Below are 17,564 nucleotides of genomic sequence, written 5' to 3' on the forward strand. Positions count from 1 at the left end.
TTCTGTTCCAGAGAGATTATCTTCTAGCCCACTTTGGAGCATTTGGATCACATTAGGAGTCCTAGGGGTTCTAATTATCATTTTAATCATCACCATGTTACTTTTTTAAACCTCCTGACGGTATGACCGGTACCATCAGACACAGCAGGGTCAGTCTGGGTCGTAGGGGCCAGGATTCAACGGTCACATGTCATTTAGGGGAGCGTTGTTAGAGGGGCTGACCAGCTTCAGGGAAGAGGACAGGTGACAGACTGACGATTGGATGGCAATCAGGGAGGCAACTTCAGCACTACAACTTCAGCACTACAGCAGGGACGTCCAATGGGCACCCTTCCAGGGGTGCAGACACATGTATCTCTGGATGGATAGAGTTGAAGGACTTATCTTAACAACAGATATATTTCTACTTCGTCAAAAAGACATTGCTCACTATTTATTTTATGCATGACCTACGTGCCCCGTTAATCGGATGGAAGAGCAACTTGAGCTGCATTTTGACGGTGTTAAAGTAAAGGTTGCTTCTCTGATGATTTATTATGATCTTCCGCTTTATTTGTATTATACTCTAATAATTAGCCACTTTTATATATTTTAGGTAACTATCTGTAAATGATGTCTTACCATTTGTCTGTGTCTTCACTGCCTCACTGTGGATGGGTGTTGAAATGAGCTTCAGCTCAAACACACGATGCCTCTGGTGCTGCACAGATTGTAATGTTAAGTTAATGGTGACCACATCAAATTAAATAAATACATGTATATTTGAATCCTCTATTGCTTGTCATTTCCAATCTCCCTGCTGTTTCGTATTATTTTTTCTTCTGAGCAAAGATACTTTTTAGGGTTGTTTGCTTTATTCATTGTGGTTTTCAGTAATAGCATCTAATCATTTAACAATGCTAGAGTAAAAACACTTTAAAATCAGCAGCACGTAGGTAGGCCTAACTATAGGGACGTGTTGAACAACAAAGCGTGTAGAAAATTTGATATTTGCATTCATTTTCATGCATGCATGAATTGGTCAGGACAAAATCATGTATTTCAACAAAGAAAATCGAGAAAAAATAGAATCATTCCCTTTTTAAACTACTTTCGTGGCTATTCGAGTACATCTCTGAGTTTACGAGGCCCACCTGATTTCACCATGAAGTTCCTGACGGCGCAAAAGAGCTTTACCATAATAAGCAATGTAGATACGCAATAGCTTTTTTATGGGAGGGTGGGAATTTCCGGACCAACTCAATCCTAACCTCACCAAACTGGTTAGAATAAAGAGACATCCGAATTTAAAACAATTATGGTCATATATTTGGGTAATAACGGTAGGCCCTACAGGGACATACAACGATCAAGCAACAAACTACAAATAATCCATAAAAACAAACAAACAATGATCCGAGGCCTATCATAAAATGATCCGAGGCCTAAATGGGAATCCTCCCTGCGTCTCTCGAAAGGCTTCGCAAGGGGCAGCGCCCAAGAGGTGCACAAGCTGAAGGCCGACGCATTGACCATTGGATGACTTCTTACACACTTCGGTCAGGACCCTGAGAGCATCTGTGCCCCCCAATAAACTACAGTATGGGTTAACTAGATGGTAAACTATCGATGAACCTCCTCAGGATGTCATAATGGGGGTCGACGCCGTGCCTTATCGGATGGTCGCTTCTCGACGCTCCCCAGGGTCAAGAAAACAGGCCCATACCAACAGAAGGCACCTAGAGTCTAGCTCTGTTGGGTTTGGGCCTGTTGGGCGTCATGTGCCCTGTAGTGGAATTGTCCCACTACAGGGCACATGACGGGACTGCGTTTCTCCAAAGTGTGGAACCTCAGGGCACTCAACGTATGGTTACTTTATTGAAGAAGTTGACGCCACACACCGTAGTGTATAGGTTTCTGGGGAGCCGAAATGTTACTCAGACGTGGACAAGAAATAGACAGCTTTTTTGAGTGCATCTGAGTAGAAACACTTAAAATATTACATGAGATATTATCTATCAATATTATAAAATATTACAAACACATAGGCTGCGTTACAGCAGAGTAACGCTAGCTACTCAGCTGCTGCAGAGCGTTACTACTCTGTTAATATTAAAATGTCGCTGGGGTGTAGACGGTTAGTCGGTGGTAACAGTTACCACCGACTAACCGTCTACACCCCAGCGACATTTTAATATTAACATAAGATGACATACCTATATGTTGGGCTTACCTTCCCTCCTCTTTTTTCCGTTCAAGAATCGTTGCCCCTGATGTCTTCAGGGAAATTTAAAGATCCCATGACATGCCACCAGGTGTGAGTGTAATCACACTCACACCTGGTGGTATTTCATGGGACCTTTAAATTGTGTAAAGCTTTGTGAACTCTGTTCAGCATCACCGGCACTTAGTCAGTCTCTGACTTGTTGTGATGCGTGTGCGTATAAATCGGTTATCCCTTCCCCACCTCCAGTGCGCATAGTGAGTGCCATATGGCAAGGGCATTTGTTTCGTCAAGGCAGAAAATTAGGAAGGGTGCCCGACAATTTTATTTATAAATTATTTCTGTTATTTCTTTCCTATAACGGCGACCAGCGGCCACCAGAAGGGGGCGTCCCCGAGACGAATGCCTATAAGGCCTATACTTTAGCCGCCCTGGGTTTTTATATATTATACCCAGCAATGCTATGTTCTAAAAAGGAAAAATCAAGATGACTTTAATGTATTTATTTATGTAACTTAGGTCTATCCCACAAAGCATCACTAAAAAAAAACGATGTTTGGACTCTTCTGTGGTTCAGAAGGGTTAATTAACCTTGTAGTCATACCAACCGCCATGAAGGAAAGGCACAGAGTTCAGAGGTCAAAGCTTCACATTATAAAAGAGCAGACAGTAGTTATAAATAATTATAGAATTATGTACAAACTTTGATGAAAAGTTGATACACACTTTAAAAGGATCTCATATCTATGCTCCATTAGTTATATGTATATATAGCTTACATATACATATACACAGCTCCATTAAGATTAGTCGACCACAGTTGGGGTTAGATACAGGTGGTAATTGTTAGATACAGGTGTATTGTGCAGAGAAACCTATTTATTCAGCTCAGTCTCTGGATATATCATTTACAGTACATTTGCTGTTATTTATTAAGATAGAAAAGAAATCCCATTCACCAATTTGATTTAGAAAAAGGTCCCACAGAAATATATTAGTTAGAAACCAAGCCACCACTAGAGAGGGATTACATGTTGTACCTTTACACCAGGTTTAAATATTCTAGTGCTACATCAGTAGTGCATAAAAACATTACAACTCCCGCAGTAGCCTATAAAACCCCTTCCTAAAACACAGATAGATGCCAACAAATGTCTGTCTTAGCAAGGAAGATAAACAAATATAACATGACAAAGAAACATGCCCAGATCATGTTTCCAATTTATGAGTAAAAATGTGCTAACTAATAAAGGGCCTCATTTAACAGTGGAATTTCAAAAACAAGTTAGGAGCTAACTGCAGGGATTGAATTATGATTCCATCTCTGTGGGGGTCCTTTAAAGTTGTTGACGGGGGGGGGGGGGAGAAGACCATGCCGGCCTTGCGCTCGGTTGTTAGCAGGGGTTGGGGGGGGCGCTGATAAGCCACTTCAGGTCGAAGCAAGACACGGTGTCTGGTTCGCCCTGTCTGGGCTTATTTTCCCGATAATGACCGGCGTTCCATTATCCTTTACTCAACGTCAATATTACTCTGTATGTGGAAGGGAAAATAGCTTTATTTGTAATTACAATATTATGCGGCTGTATTTTCAGAGACCCCCACAGATATTTGAGCTTGCTGCTTTCATGGGAGCCAGACCTCTCTCTATGGGAGCTCAGCTCCCACTGGCTCCCACCTAACTCGAACCCTGGCTAACTGTACCTTCTACATTAACCAGTTGGATTTCACCTCCAAGTTAGCAGCTCTACTGTTTATATTTATGAGTTGAGTTTCAACTACAATTAAGCAGCTAACTGTACCGTTTAAATTTAAGATTTGAGTTTCACCTACAAGTTATCAGCTAACTGTACCGTTTCTATTAAACATTTGAGTTTCAACAACAAGTAAGCAGCTAACCAAAGTTTGTATTTAACGCTGTTTTAAGCAATTCATTTTAGAGGCATTAGTCAAATGCTCTGAAACAATAGGAAATATGTATGGTATCAGTGGCCGTTGCCGGTCATTAATGAGCACACCAAATCACTTCATTCTGGGCGAATGAAATGATTGGGCGGCATAACAGTCTGTCTACCTACCTACCTACCCGGCTGCCTTCGCACACTCTGCCTGTGGCCTCATTGCGATTGACCAACTCTACCATAAGGCTTGGCAGACCTACTGCTAAAGCTAGCGAGCCAGTGATTTGGGGGTGTGGCCTGAAAGGATAATGGAATTATTTCAGTTGGAAACTCTAAATCGAGCCTACTCTAGTGGGTTTCTCCAACTTGCCTACCCGAACTCAACAATGGAGTTACCCTGTACTGTAGTTTAACATTTAACCGTTGAGCTCCAACTAGAACGAAGCGGGCTGTGCCTTGGGCAGAGACATGGGGGACACTAACATGCCGAGAGAATAAACGTTGTACATGTCATCAACAACATTCCGATTGTCCTATGAAATAATGGAGAGAGGTTTTACACGATGCTCTGGTTTTACACGATGCTCTGTGCACACGTAAATACGTGTCAAGAGAGCACACGCAAAAACCTCAATCTATAAGGATGCTCCCTCTAAACCATGCACTATGCACCGTAAATGCATATACATGTATGTACACGTCAACTGTTACCGCGAGACGTTCAGTTAGTCAACATGACATGTTGAGATAGTTGACATAACATGTTGGTTAACGTCTAATTTTGAGTATGGTAACATGGCATGCTGACCAGGTTAATTCAAGTTATTTAATTGGACAGGTTGAGTAAATTGATAACATGTTGAGTGAGTTAATTTGACATGTTGAGTTATTCAGAAACACGTTTTGTAAGCCCAGCTGGCGGTATATTACAATTCACTTCAAAACAAACTCCACCTGTATGTAGCACTTCGTTCAGCTGTCCAGGAGTCACTATGTCAGTAACAGGCTTGCGTGATATCATATAATAATCCTTGACTAGTAGTTATCTTTGACTAGTGTAGTTAATAATCCCAGCCGACAGCTGGTCGAAACATGCTTGAAAATAAACACCACCACTTTGTATAACATGAAGCATCTGTTAAAGCTACATCCTTTATATACAAATAAATAAAGAGGGCTCCCTATCTGTATTTAAATATATAAATAAACCCATAGACCCTTTTGTTTATAAATCGAATGCTAAGGTTGTAAAAAAACTCTTGAACTTTAGAATGGAGAGTTCAACTGGTTCATCCATCCATCATTCAGTGTTCATGCAGGATGACCTCTGACCTCTACCTGGATAGGTTAGACAGTCGATGAGCATTAAGATGACCTCTGACCCCTACCTGGATGGGTTAGCCAGTCGGAGAGCATTAAGATGACCCCTACCTGGATGGGTTAGCCAGTCGGAGAGCATTAAGATGACCTCTGCCCTCTACCTGGACAGGTAAGCAGGTTGCAGGGCATTAGGATGACCTCCGACATGTACCTGAATGGGTGAGCAGGTTTGAAGGTGATAGAATGACCTGTGATGTATTTGCAGTTTGAGGCACATTGTGGGAAGAGGTCATCTCTCATCAGGAGCTGCATATTAACCACTGTTCAGGCGGGTCGGATCACTTTTTCAAATATAAATAGTACTTGTCTTTAATTATACATGGTCTATGTTATGGACTAACTAGAATGTTCCAGTCTGTTTCCTGATTGGTCAATGATGTGACCGGCTGATTCTCCAGGACCAATCACAAGAGCTCGTACTGTCGGAGGTGCATGCGCTGGATGATGTCTCGACAGTCCTGGAAGACTCTGCGGATGTTCTCCGTGTCCACGGCGCAGGTGAAGTGGGGATAGCAGTAGTGCTTCCCCTCTCCACTGGCTGTGCTGATTGTCTGAAACACACAAACAAGACTGTCACCTGATTGGACAACGCATCATGACTCTGTCACCTGATTGGACAGCTCAACATGACTGTAACCCTGATTGGAGCACTCAACATGACTCTGTCACCTGATTGGACAACTCAACATGACTCCCTAACCCTGATTGGACCACTCAACATGACTCTGTAACCTGATTGGACAACTTAACATGACTCTCACCTGATTGGACAACTCAATATGGCTCTGTAACATGATTGGACAGCTCAACATGACTCCGTAACCCAGATTGGAGCACTCAACATGACTCTGTCACCTGATAGGACAACTCAACATGACTCTGTCACCTGATAGGACAACTCAACATGACTCTGTCACCTGATAGGACAACTCAACATGACTCTGTCACCTAATAGGACAGCTCAACATGACTCCTTAACCCTGATTGGACCACTCAACATGACTCTGTAACCTGATTGGACAACGCAACATGACTCTGTAACCTGATTGGACAACTCAACATGGCTCTGTAACCTGGTCAAATCGACAGCATGTTGTGAAACAACTGACAAAAACAATTGAAGGTTTGGTATTTTATCATTTCATTTTCTAATTTTATTCAATATTCAAAGTGTCTAATGAGTATGTATTTTTGTGTGTGAAAGTGTATTGTTATTTGTGTGTGTGTAAGAGCTTAGTATTATGTGTGTAGTTTTGTATGATAGTGTGTAATAGTTTGTAGTTTTGTGTAACAGCGTGCTATAGGGTTTTGTAGTGAGTGCAGGGTGTAGTATTGTGTTATACTTTGTATAACTGTCTAATAGTGTGTGTCACAGTGTGTAAATTACCAGAAACTGGTCTCTTATGAAGAATTTTGCTCTCGTCACCAACGGGTCCTCACCAGCATCTGGTAAAGCTACACACACACACACACACACACACACACACACACACACACACACACACACACACACACACACACACACACACACACACACACACACACACACACTTTAGTAATGACACATCAGTTTTCTATTAGGTTGACCTCTTCATTAGGCCTTTCACACATCAGGGTTCACCCCGGATGACCTCCGGAGCATCAGGCTCTGATGATCCGGAGCTGCCCCTCCAGGTAGCGAAGATGGCGAGCCAGAGGGCGATAAAGATGGTGCGTTATGATTGAAGGCAGTGGATCTATATCCTGTGTAACCCTCTCTCAGCTGCTATACACGATTGTAAACCCTGCTTGAGGTTTCAAATTGATGCCCAGTCGATGAATTATCCGTTCATGGTTGTTTAATGTGATCAAACCCAAATTAGATTTCTTGATCACACTCGAGGGCTGTGGGGCGCCATATGGGCCACCACTAGAGGGCGCTGTGGGGAGCCATACGGGCCACTACTAGAGGGCGCTGTGGGGAGCCATACGGGCCACCACTAGAGGGCGCTGTGGGGAGCCATACGGGCCACCACTAGAGGGCGCTGTGGGGAGCCATACGGGCCACCACTAGAGGGCGCTGTGGGGAGCCATACGGGCCACCACTAGAGGGCGCTGTGGGGAGCCATACGGGCCACCACTAGAGGGCGCTGTGGGGAGCTATACGGGCCACCGCTAGAGTTCGCTCTTGGGCGCCATACGGGCCACCACTAGAGGGCGCTCTTGGGCGCCATACGGGCCACCACTAGAGGGGGTGTTGGGTGACACACGGGCCACCACTAGTGGGGGCAGTGTGGCGCCACACGGGCCACTATTAGAGGGAGCTGTGGGTTGCCATACGTACACCCCACACCGTTTCTTAGCATTCGTTTATTTGTATCATGTCACTTACACATCATATGTAATGTTTCTGTTTTCGGTAATATGTCCAGAGACCAGGGATATAAATTAGCATTTTTGCTTAACTCAAGCATGTTTAATCTAGTATTTTTACTGATGTTTATTAACGTCCCTGTCCCTATGAATAACCAAATTAATACAATTGATTATTGTGATTAGATATCAGAGGGAGGGCGAGTGTGAGCCTACTCTAGCTGTAGTTTGAGCTGAGTTTTTTGCAATATAACTAAATATATATTCCATGATATAGTTCAAATAAAAGGCTTTCAAAACAGACTTGACAGTAGTTAATACTTGCTCATTTAAATATTTAAATTATACACACTAGACTAGAGAGTATAACATCTTTCAACAAGCATCACCACCCAAATACGTTCTCACCCAGACACATGAACAGATAAGACTGGTTAACGTAAACAGACCAGCGCCTTCGCTGCACACCCCCAGTATTAACTAGTTCCTTACCATCCACGGGCTGGGTGTACTGGGCGTAGTCAGGGAAGTAGTCCTCTAGTTTGGACTTTCCCGCCAGGATCTTATCGGCCAGCATGTCCTGTTTGTTCAGGAACAGAATGACCGAGATCGTCTTCAGAAACCTGAGGATCCAAAACAGAAGAAACACGTGTTGGCTAGCTGTCAATCAAAACGACACCCCTGTTAACTAGCTGTCAATCAAAATTATGAAGGTGACTGTACCGACTGTTTTATCGTAAGTCCCATATGAAGGTATCTTCCCTGACTGTTTCATATGACTGCAGTCACTTCATATAGGAGTTACTATAAAACAGTCAGTGGCACATGTACTGACTATTTTATAGTAATTCCTACATGAGGTCACTGTACTGACTGTTTTATGGTGACTTCTTTATGAATTTGACTATACTGACTGTTTCATATTAACTTCTATATGAAGTGACTGTACTGACAGTTCTATAGTAGCCCCTACATAAGGGTGACTGTACTGACTGTTTTTATAGTAACTCCTATATGAAGTCACTGTACTGACTGTTTTATGGTAGGTCCTACATGAGTGTGACTGTACTGACTGTTCTATGGTAACTCCTTTATTAGGGCGACTGTACTGACTAACTAACGAGGTAATAGGTTGAATTGTACCGGTTTGTCCAGATGGATTTAAAAAGGTCCAGTGATTCTCGAAGCCGGTTGGTCGAGTTATCCTCTCTGATCACCATGTTGTAACTGCTGCTAGCTGCTACAAAGATGATGGCTGTCACATCTGTAGACAGACAGGAAGTCAGACACATACAGACAGGAAGTTGGATACAGACTGACGAGAAGTCAGACACATATAGAAAGACGTGTGGAGAACCTGTGAAGAATCAAGGTTTCTGTGTATTAAGTCTTAGAGAAAAGCCTGCATAACCCCCAACCCAGTACTAAACTTAATCCATTTCTAACGCTAACCAATTTCTAACCCTAACCCTGATCCACAACAGGTACTACCACTACTTTAGGCTAGGTTTGGTCTCTTGATCTGACCCTTCCACAGTGAACTCAAACACTCATACACAAACTTAACTCTTTGGTTGACTAGCCTGCTCATCTAGACGGACAGATAGACAGCCAGGGAGAGAGAGAGGTGGATAGACATGTGACAGACAGGTCAACGGACAGGTTGACAGACACGTTGACAGACAGATAGAAAGACCAAAAGACAGGTATACAGACCGGTTCTGTAGATAGACAGGTGTACAGATAAAAAGACAGATAAACAGGTTGGTAAACAGGTAGACAGACAGGTTAGGAGACACATTATAGACAGGCAGACAGACATGTAGATAGAGATAGAGACATGTAACATTCTCACCGTTAAAGCACTGAATCCATTTCCTCCGTTCATCTCTTTGCCCTCCAACGTCAAACATACTGAGGGAGACAGAGAGGGTTAGATAAAGATAGAGGGTTAGATAAAGATAGAGGCAGGGTTAGATAAAGATAGAGGCAGGGTTAGATACATGGGAGGGTTAGATAAAGATAGAGGCAGGGTTAGATACATGGGAGGGTTAGATACATGGGAGGGTTAGATACATGGGAGGGTTAGATAAAGATAGAGGGTTAGATAAAGATAGAGGGTCATATAAAGATAGAGGGTCATATAAAGATAGAGGGTCATATAAAGATAGAGGGTTAGGGTCAGATAAATATAGAGGCAGGGTTAAATAAATGGGAGGGTTAGATACATAGGAGGGTTCAATAAGGATAGAGGGTTAGGGTTAGATAAATATAAAGGCCCACAGGTGAATAACTAACTCACTGAAAGAGGTAGAATAACTAACTCACTTAAAGAGGTAGACTAGCTAACTCGCTTAAAGAGGTAGATTAACTAACTCACTTAAAGAGGTAGACTAACTAACTCACTGAAAGTTGACTTTATCCACTTGAAACCTGGTCTCAATGATCCCTGAAGTCAGAACTCGGCAGCGCAGAAGATCCTGGAGCCAGAACACATTTTACCTTCATTGATTGGTGGTACAAATTAGATCTTAATTATATATTAATATTAAGATATTTAGTATTAGTACGAGTATTAGTAGAAGCAGTGATAGCAGTAGTAGTAGTGTAGTAGAGTATATATATCTTACCTGATCGGTCGGAATGTAGTCAACGCTTCTGATATGATCCAACTTCTCCAGAAAACTACACACACACACACACACACACACACACACACACACACACACACACACACACACACACACACACTTTAAATAATTGTATGGAGAATATTTGAAAAACTGCCTGATTTAACATACATTGTCATAGATAAATAAAATCTAGAGCCAAGTCGAGGTCAAGGTAACAAGTCTGTCTTGTAATTGTACAAATTAAGACTTTCCATTGTAAGCCACACGTTAAAAGTTAAAACACAACTAAAAACAAAAGCTCGGAGATTCTAATATGGGTCATATTTTACTACAAATATGACCCACTACGCCTTATACCAACGCTTCTCCGAATAAATGAGAGGATAAATATATAAATAAATGTAAATGTGTGGATAAATATACATTACACATTTGTCAATATATTGATATATATAAATATATAAATATTTGTAATTTTTTTAAGGAGGTTTTTATTTATTACTTACTTTTAATATTTTCTACTACTTTTATTTCATATTGCCAAATCCATTTATTTAACGTCACATTAATTACATAATGCAACATTTATTTATTTAATGCAACATTTCCATCTGGTGTATGCAAATGAGTGGGCTTGGTTATCTCAGACCACATGGTGTCATTGCTGAAGTGGTTACTATGGGTTTTGATAGAAAACCACTCTGGGTTTCTGCCTCAAAATCATTGCATATAACATTAGCTTAATGTTCTTATGCTGTTGTGACACTGTAATTTCCTGTAAAGGATTATTAAAGGATCTATCTATCTATCTTATGGCGAAAAATCTGTAGTTTAGCTGATTACTCCCTAACTCTGATCTAACCCTGACCTAACCTCTGACATAACCCTGACCTAACCCTAACCTCACACAACATCTGATCCAACCGCTGACCTAACCTCACCCAACCTCTGACCTAACCTCATCTGACCTCACCTAAACTAAAGGTGATGACCATGAGGCTCAATTGTGGTTCTATTGCAGGCTGGTGTGTGTTGGTGTGTGTGTCTTACTATTGCAGGCTGGTGTGTGTTGGTGTGTGTCTTACTATTGCAGGCTGGTGTGTGGTGGTGTGTGTGTGTGTGTCTATCTATTGCAGGCTGGTGTGTGTTGGTGGGTGAGTCTATCTATTGCAGGCTGGTGTGTGTGTGTGTCTTACTATTGCAGGCTGGTGTGTGTTGGTGGGTGTGTTTATCTATTGCAGGCTGGTGTGTGATGGTGTGTGTGTGTCTATCTATTGCAGGCAGGTGTGTGTTGGTGGGTGTGTCTATCTATTGCAGGCTGGTGTGTGGTGGTGTGTGTGTGTCTTACTATTGAGCACAGTCGATGAGCTGGTACTCGTTGGAGCGCTCGAAGCACACCTTCACGCCCTCGTCCACCCACAGCTTGTCCACGTTCTCAAAGAACTCCTGGGGGGCCGGAGAGGGGAGGGGTTCAACAGAACAAGGGCACATGACCATGAGTCACATGACCATGAATCACATGACCATGGGTCACATGACCACGGGTCACATGACCACGGGTCACATGACCACGAATCACATGACCATGGGTCACATGACTACGAATCACAATGACCATGGGTCACATGACCACGAATCACATGACCACGAATCACATGACCACGGGTCACATGACCATGAATCACATGACCATGAATCACATGACCATGGGTCACATGACCATGAATCACATGAACATGGGTCACATGACCATGAATCACATGAACATGGGTCACATGACCATGAATCACATGAACATGGCTCAGTTCATCTCGAGGGAAGAACCTGTCGAAGGGCCCGTCTGGACCTTTCCATCACACCAGTGTTCAGTGAGGCTCACACTGCAGAACCTTTGACCCGATTCTGATGTCACAGACTTCCACACTAATTTTCCCGTCACAGAATAATCAGTGAAAGAACCCGGAAGAACCCTGGTTCTGAAAAACTGCCATGGTCCTCAGATGTGAGGGGTTCCAGGTCAAGATTATAATGCATTAATTCTGGACGAAGCAGATTTATACTGACCAATTAGTTTGGGTCAGAAAGAGTTCGGGCTCCTAACACATTACATAGTGTCAGGGTTAGTCCTAACACATTGCATAGGGTCAGGGTTAGTCCTCACACATTACATAGTGTCAGGGATAGTCCTAACACATAACATAGTGTCAGGGTTAGACCTAACACAGTACATAGGCTCAGGGTTAGTCCTAACACAGTACATAGGCTCAGGGTTAGTCCTAACACAGTACATAGGCTCAGGGTTAGTTCTGACACATTAAGTAGGCTCAGGGTTAGTCCTAACACATTACATGGGCTCAGGGTTTGTCCTAACACATTAAGTAGGCTCAGGGTGAGTCCTAACACATTACATGGGCTCAGGGTTAGTCCTCACACAGTACATAGGCTCAGGGTTAGTCCTAACACAGTACATAGGCTCAGGGTTAGTCCTAACACATTAAGTAGGCTCAGGGTGAGTCCTAACACATTACATGGGCTCAGGGTTTGTCCTAACGCGATGCCGGAGGTTGAAGTAGGAACAAAGAGGCAGGTTGGAAAACACATGAGGGTTTTGTTTTGTCTCCGGTGTCCTGAGGGATGTTTGGATAATTAGACCTCAGGTGACCGCGAGACAGAGAGATTCCCATGTTACCTCATTATATCACATCATTAGAGTCATTTAAACAAACAGCCCTTAACAAACTATCGCGTTGGCATGACACTGTCTTAAAGACACAAACACCACGTCCTCCCACGGCTGCTGTACCTTCTGCAGAGAACCCAGGTATCCGTAGTGTCTGTATCAATAGAGTTATTACCAATATAGATGATGAAATGATGAATCCAAAGATACAAGGCACCTTTGTATTTGGTCATAAGGTAGAACCTTTAAACGTTTGTATTTGAGCGCTTACTGTTCTGCTCTTTCAAAATTTAAATTTTTCACCTCAGGTTGAACTGCTTACCTGATTATAACAAGCGAGTCTCTCTATGCCTGTGAGTCTAGCTCTACTGAGTCTAGATAAAGTCTAGCTGTACTGAGTCTAGCTCTACTGAGTCTAGCTCTACTGAGTCTATCTCCAGGTAGTCTAGCTCTACTGAGTCTAGCTTTACTGAGTCTAGCTGTACTGAGTCTAGCTCTACTGAGTCTAGATAGAGTATAGCTATACTGAGTCTAGCTGTACTGAGTCTAGATAAAGTCTAGCTGTACTGAGTCTAGATAGAGTATAGCTACACTGAGTCTAGCCCTACTGAGTCTAGATAAAGTCTAGCTCTACTGAGTCTAGCCCTACTGAGTCTAGATAGAGTCTAGCTCTACTGAGTCTATCTCCAGGTAGTCTAGCTCTAGCGGGTCTATCTCTACTGAGTCTAGCTCTACTGAGTCTACTATCACTGAGTCTATCTCTAGCTTACACTTAGGGCTAACAAACACAAAGAGCCTCTCATCTTACTCTGGCATTTTTATAGCATGCGTACTGAATTATTTGCACTGTCCCTCAAACAAAGTAAAGTCAACCCTGGGTTCTGGCTAGGGCTAACCCAGGAGAGCTGTGATGTTTAGCCAACTGAGTAACCAGGATCCCGGGCCCGTGGGGCCGCCTCTTTAAACAAACCCACTGAGGTGTCTGACATGACACGACCCAAGGGGCGTCATTTACAATGGTTACTAACTCTCTCTCTCTCTGTGTGTGTGTGTGTGTGTGTGTGTGTGTGTGTGTGTGTGTGTGTGTGTGTGTGTGTGTGTGTGTGTGTGTATGTGTGTGTGTTTGTGTGTGTGTGTGTGTGTGTGTGTGTGTGTGTGTGTGTGTGTGTGTGTGTGTGTGTGTGTGTGTGTGTGTGTGTGTGTGTGTGTGTGTGTGTGTGTGTCACCTCAGTGTATTCGAAGTCAGAGAGCGGTGCGATGCTCTTGATGTAGTCGATTCTGGGTTGGTTGGCAGGGTTACCCACTGGGATAGGGGGAGTCAGCGTGCCCATGGCTGTTATGATCGCCTGAAAGGCAAACAGAAAGCACCATTTTCTGACAGAGAAACTTTAAACAAAATCGTTTTAAAAGGAACAATTTAAAACACAATTGTCTGAAAGAACAACAAAAAACCAATCGTTTTATTTAAGACTTAAAACAAAATCATTTTAAGAACCAACTTAAATCTAAATCGTCTGAAAGACCCACTTAAAACCAAATCAGTTTAGGGACCAACTTAAAACAAATCGCCTGAAAGACCAACTTAAAACACAATTGTCTTAAAGACTTACTTTAAACACAATCGTCTTATAGACTAACTTAAAACATAATCGTCTGAGGGACCTACACACTACTGAATAGGAAGGATGTAGCACCCAATAACTTCAAAAGTAGAAGGAAAAAGTACAGGAAAGAAATGATGCTTTGAGATTTCACTTCATCTCTGAAAGACAAGGAATGGGTCTTGGATCAGGTCTGTGTTTCTCATCCCTTGGACCAGAACTGTGTTGTTCATCTCTTGGACCGGGACTTGGGGTCTCAACTTCCCAGTTTGGGGTACTTCGTACTAAACCCAGGAGGGAAGGGCATTGAATCTGAGGAAATCTGTGTGGATCTGTTCTCTAAAAGCCAGGAAGAGAACTTCCCTATTATGAACGCTAGCGTGACTGCTGTAGAGCCCAGTCTCCCCTAAGCTAATCACTCTTAGGAGTCTCTCCTTCTACGCTGGGGGGCAGACCTTCTGGGAGGAAACGGAGCAGGAAACCATGACGACAAGGGGCGGAGTCAGGACCCGTTTCCTGTTTTTATGTTGCGGAGATATTCCTCAGAAGAGAAACGCATCGGTGGATTTCTGCCGTAGCTCCACAGTGTTCATTGGAAATCTTTACAGACACATTTTATCTGAACATCTTTCCATCCAAGGGGAAAAGTTCCAGATGAGTTTGTGTTTGCTAGCCAATTAAAAAAAAGGTACAGATACACGCCCCCTGCAACATGATTGGTTGAAACAAATATTCAGGTGGAAGTAAATTAAACGCCCGGTTGACTCAGATTTGAGGCAGCCTGTTTGATTTCAGTTGATTAATCATTAATCGGATTTGTGAGACTACATTTAACCTAATCTGTTAAATCTTTAGTGTCGTGCATGTTTGCGTTGTTTGTTGTTAAGGACTTTCGTTGTTGAGTTGGTGGTTAGTGTTGTCTGGGTTGTTTTTTCAAGGTTAGGGTTAGGGGTAGGGTTAGGTTAGGTTAGAGTTATTCAAGTCATTCATGGTTATGGTGGTTAGTGGTTGGGGCAATGTGGTTGGGGTCGTTAGGGGTTGGGGTCGTTAGGGGTTGGGGTCGTTAGGGGTTGGGGTCGTTAGGGGTTGGGGTCATATGGTTGTGGTCGTTCATGTTGGGGTCAATCATCACGTCATGTCACTCACCACGATGGCGTCCTTTACATTCTTCCTGATGTCTTGCCCCCTCTCCTTCTTCTCCCTGGAGAGAACACACAAAGCGTTTGGGTGAGGCCACTTCCCCTGAAGTCACGCCACGAGCACAATACTCGTGTTGAGTGGACATTGTGTTTGGTGTTGCCATAGCGGTTCCGACGAGCTACTTACTCATCATCGAAACCGTCAACGTGGAGAATCCTCATCTGCTTGACGATGGTACTCTTCCCGGACTCTCCTGCTCCTACACACGCAAACACACACACACACACACACACACACACAGTTGGACACCACATCATCATCATCTTCTCCAACACAACCGTTGAGTTCTCCATCGTCATGTTCACAGAGTTCTTCATCAACATGTTAACAGAGTTCTCCAAAAACATGTTAACAGAGTATTCTATCATCATGTTAACAGAGTTCTACAGCATCATGTTAACAGAGTTCTCCATCATGGTAACATAGTTCTCCATCATCATGTTAACAGAGTTCTCCAGTTAACAGAGTTCTCCATCATCATGTTAACAGAATTCTCCATCATGTTGACAGAGTTCTCCACAATGATAAAATAGTTCTCCATCATCATGTTAACAGAGTTCTCCATAGTCACGTTAACTGAATTCCCCCCCTTCATCATTTCGTTACCTAGCAGCAGGAGTCTGTGCGTTGCTTTATACGACTGGCGCTCTTTCTGAAGTTGCTTCTCGATCTTCTTGTTGGCCTCTCTCCGATTCTTCTCGTCCAGACGTTGGTCCTCTGTCTGACTGCCCCCTCCCAGACAGCCCATAATAACTCTTCCTTAGGACGGACAACCACCTTCCGCGTACTCGTAGAGGAGAATCCACCGCCCGTTACACGGCAGGCATGGTGGTGGACGCCCTGCTGTGAGGAGACGTTCCCCGGTCCAAGGCCCGGCAGCACGGGGGTCTACCGGAGAAACGCCCTACGCCCTCCCGTCGGCAACAACAGAACACGGAGAATCTTTATAAAAGAGGAATTGTCCTTGTTTGACACTGTCGTCCACGTCAGCCCACAACATCGGCATGGACCGGCGGACGGAAGGCTCCTGCCCGTCCGACGGAGCTTATAAAGGCAGTCCTGTAGCGGTCCGGCTCAGTACATGGTCCTGGGGCGGTCCAGCTCAGTACATGGTCCTATTGCGGTCCGGCTCAGTACAAGGTCCTATAGCGGTCCAGCTCAATATGGTCCTACAGCGATCCAGCGGCGTACATGGTCCTATTAAGGTCCGGTCCGGCTCAGTACATGATCATGTAGCGGTCCAGTAAACGGTCCAATAGCGGTTCTGTCCAGGTAGTCCTGCACGGCGTCCGGTTCAGATGGTCCTGCACAGCGGTCCGGTTCTGCTGAGGAGCGGCATATATGTGGTCGAGTCCCGCCCAGCTGCAGGTGATGTCGGATGGGTGAGACTCGGCACCTCGTAGCAGCGATCTCTCAGTCCGCCTCCTTCCTCACCCTACATATCGTCCTTCTTCTCGCCTCCTCCTCCCCTCCGCCTCCAATACCGTAAACATCCTAATAGCGCGACCGTGTGTTGAGGTGTTTCAAATCAAAGCGCAGGACACTGCTGCTGACCCCGTATCGGAAATTATTTGCATTTCTGAATGCAAGTAACGTTAAGTTGCGCGGTACAGTTGC

At 43.7% G+C, this 17,564-nt stretch overlaps 1 protein-coding gene across 3 annotated transcripts; it reads right to left on the reverse strand.

Moving 5' to 3' along the window:
• Positions 1-468: 468 nt before the first annotated feature.
• On the reverse strand, positions 469-17,409 carry LOC115537729 (guanine nucleotide-binding protein G(olf) subunit alpha). 3 transcript variants are annotated; one of them, XM_030349779.1, is made up of 14 exons: positions 16,554-17,409; positions 16,074-16,146; positions 15,894-15,948; positions 14,373-14,492; positions 11,815-11,912; positions 10,464-10,518; positions 10,240-10,313; positions 9,689-9,747; positions 8,977-9,097; positions 8,326-8,456; positions 6,869-6,936; positions 5,902-6,032; positions 5,533-5,632; positions 469-700 (listed from the first exon to the last, which is right to left on the reverse strand). In XM_030349779.1, exons 1-13 carry the CDS (start codon positions 16,693-16,695, stop codon positions 5,560-5,562), a joined length of 1,200 nt encoding a protein of 399 aa, XP_030205639.1. In that variant the 5' UTR covers positions 16,696-17,409; the 3' UTR covers positions 469-700; positions 5,533-5,559. The 3 variants fall into 3 exon arrangements, with proteins under 3 accessions (XP_030205639.1, XP_030205640.1, XP_030205641.1); XM_030349780.1 differs by lacking the exon at positions 469-700 and having other exon boundaries at positions 2,692-5,632; XM_030349781.1 differs by lacking the exon at positions 469-700 and having other exon boundaries at positions 2,692-6,032.
• Between the last annotated feature and the right edge of the window lie 155 nt (positions 17,410-17,564).

This window comes from Gadus morhua, chromosome 23 (genome assembly GCF_902167405.1).
Source record: "Gadus morhua chromosome 23, gadMor3.0, whole genome shotgun sequence".
Lineage (NCBI taxonomy): Eukaryota > Metazoa > Chordata > Actinopteri > Gadiformes > Gadidae > Gadus > Gadus morhua.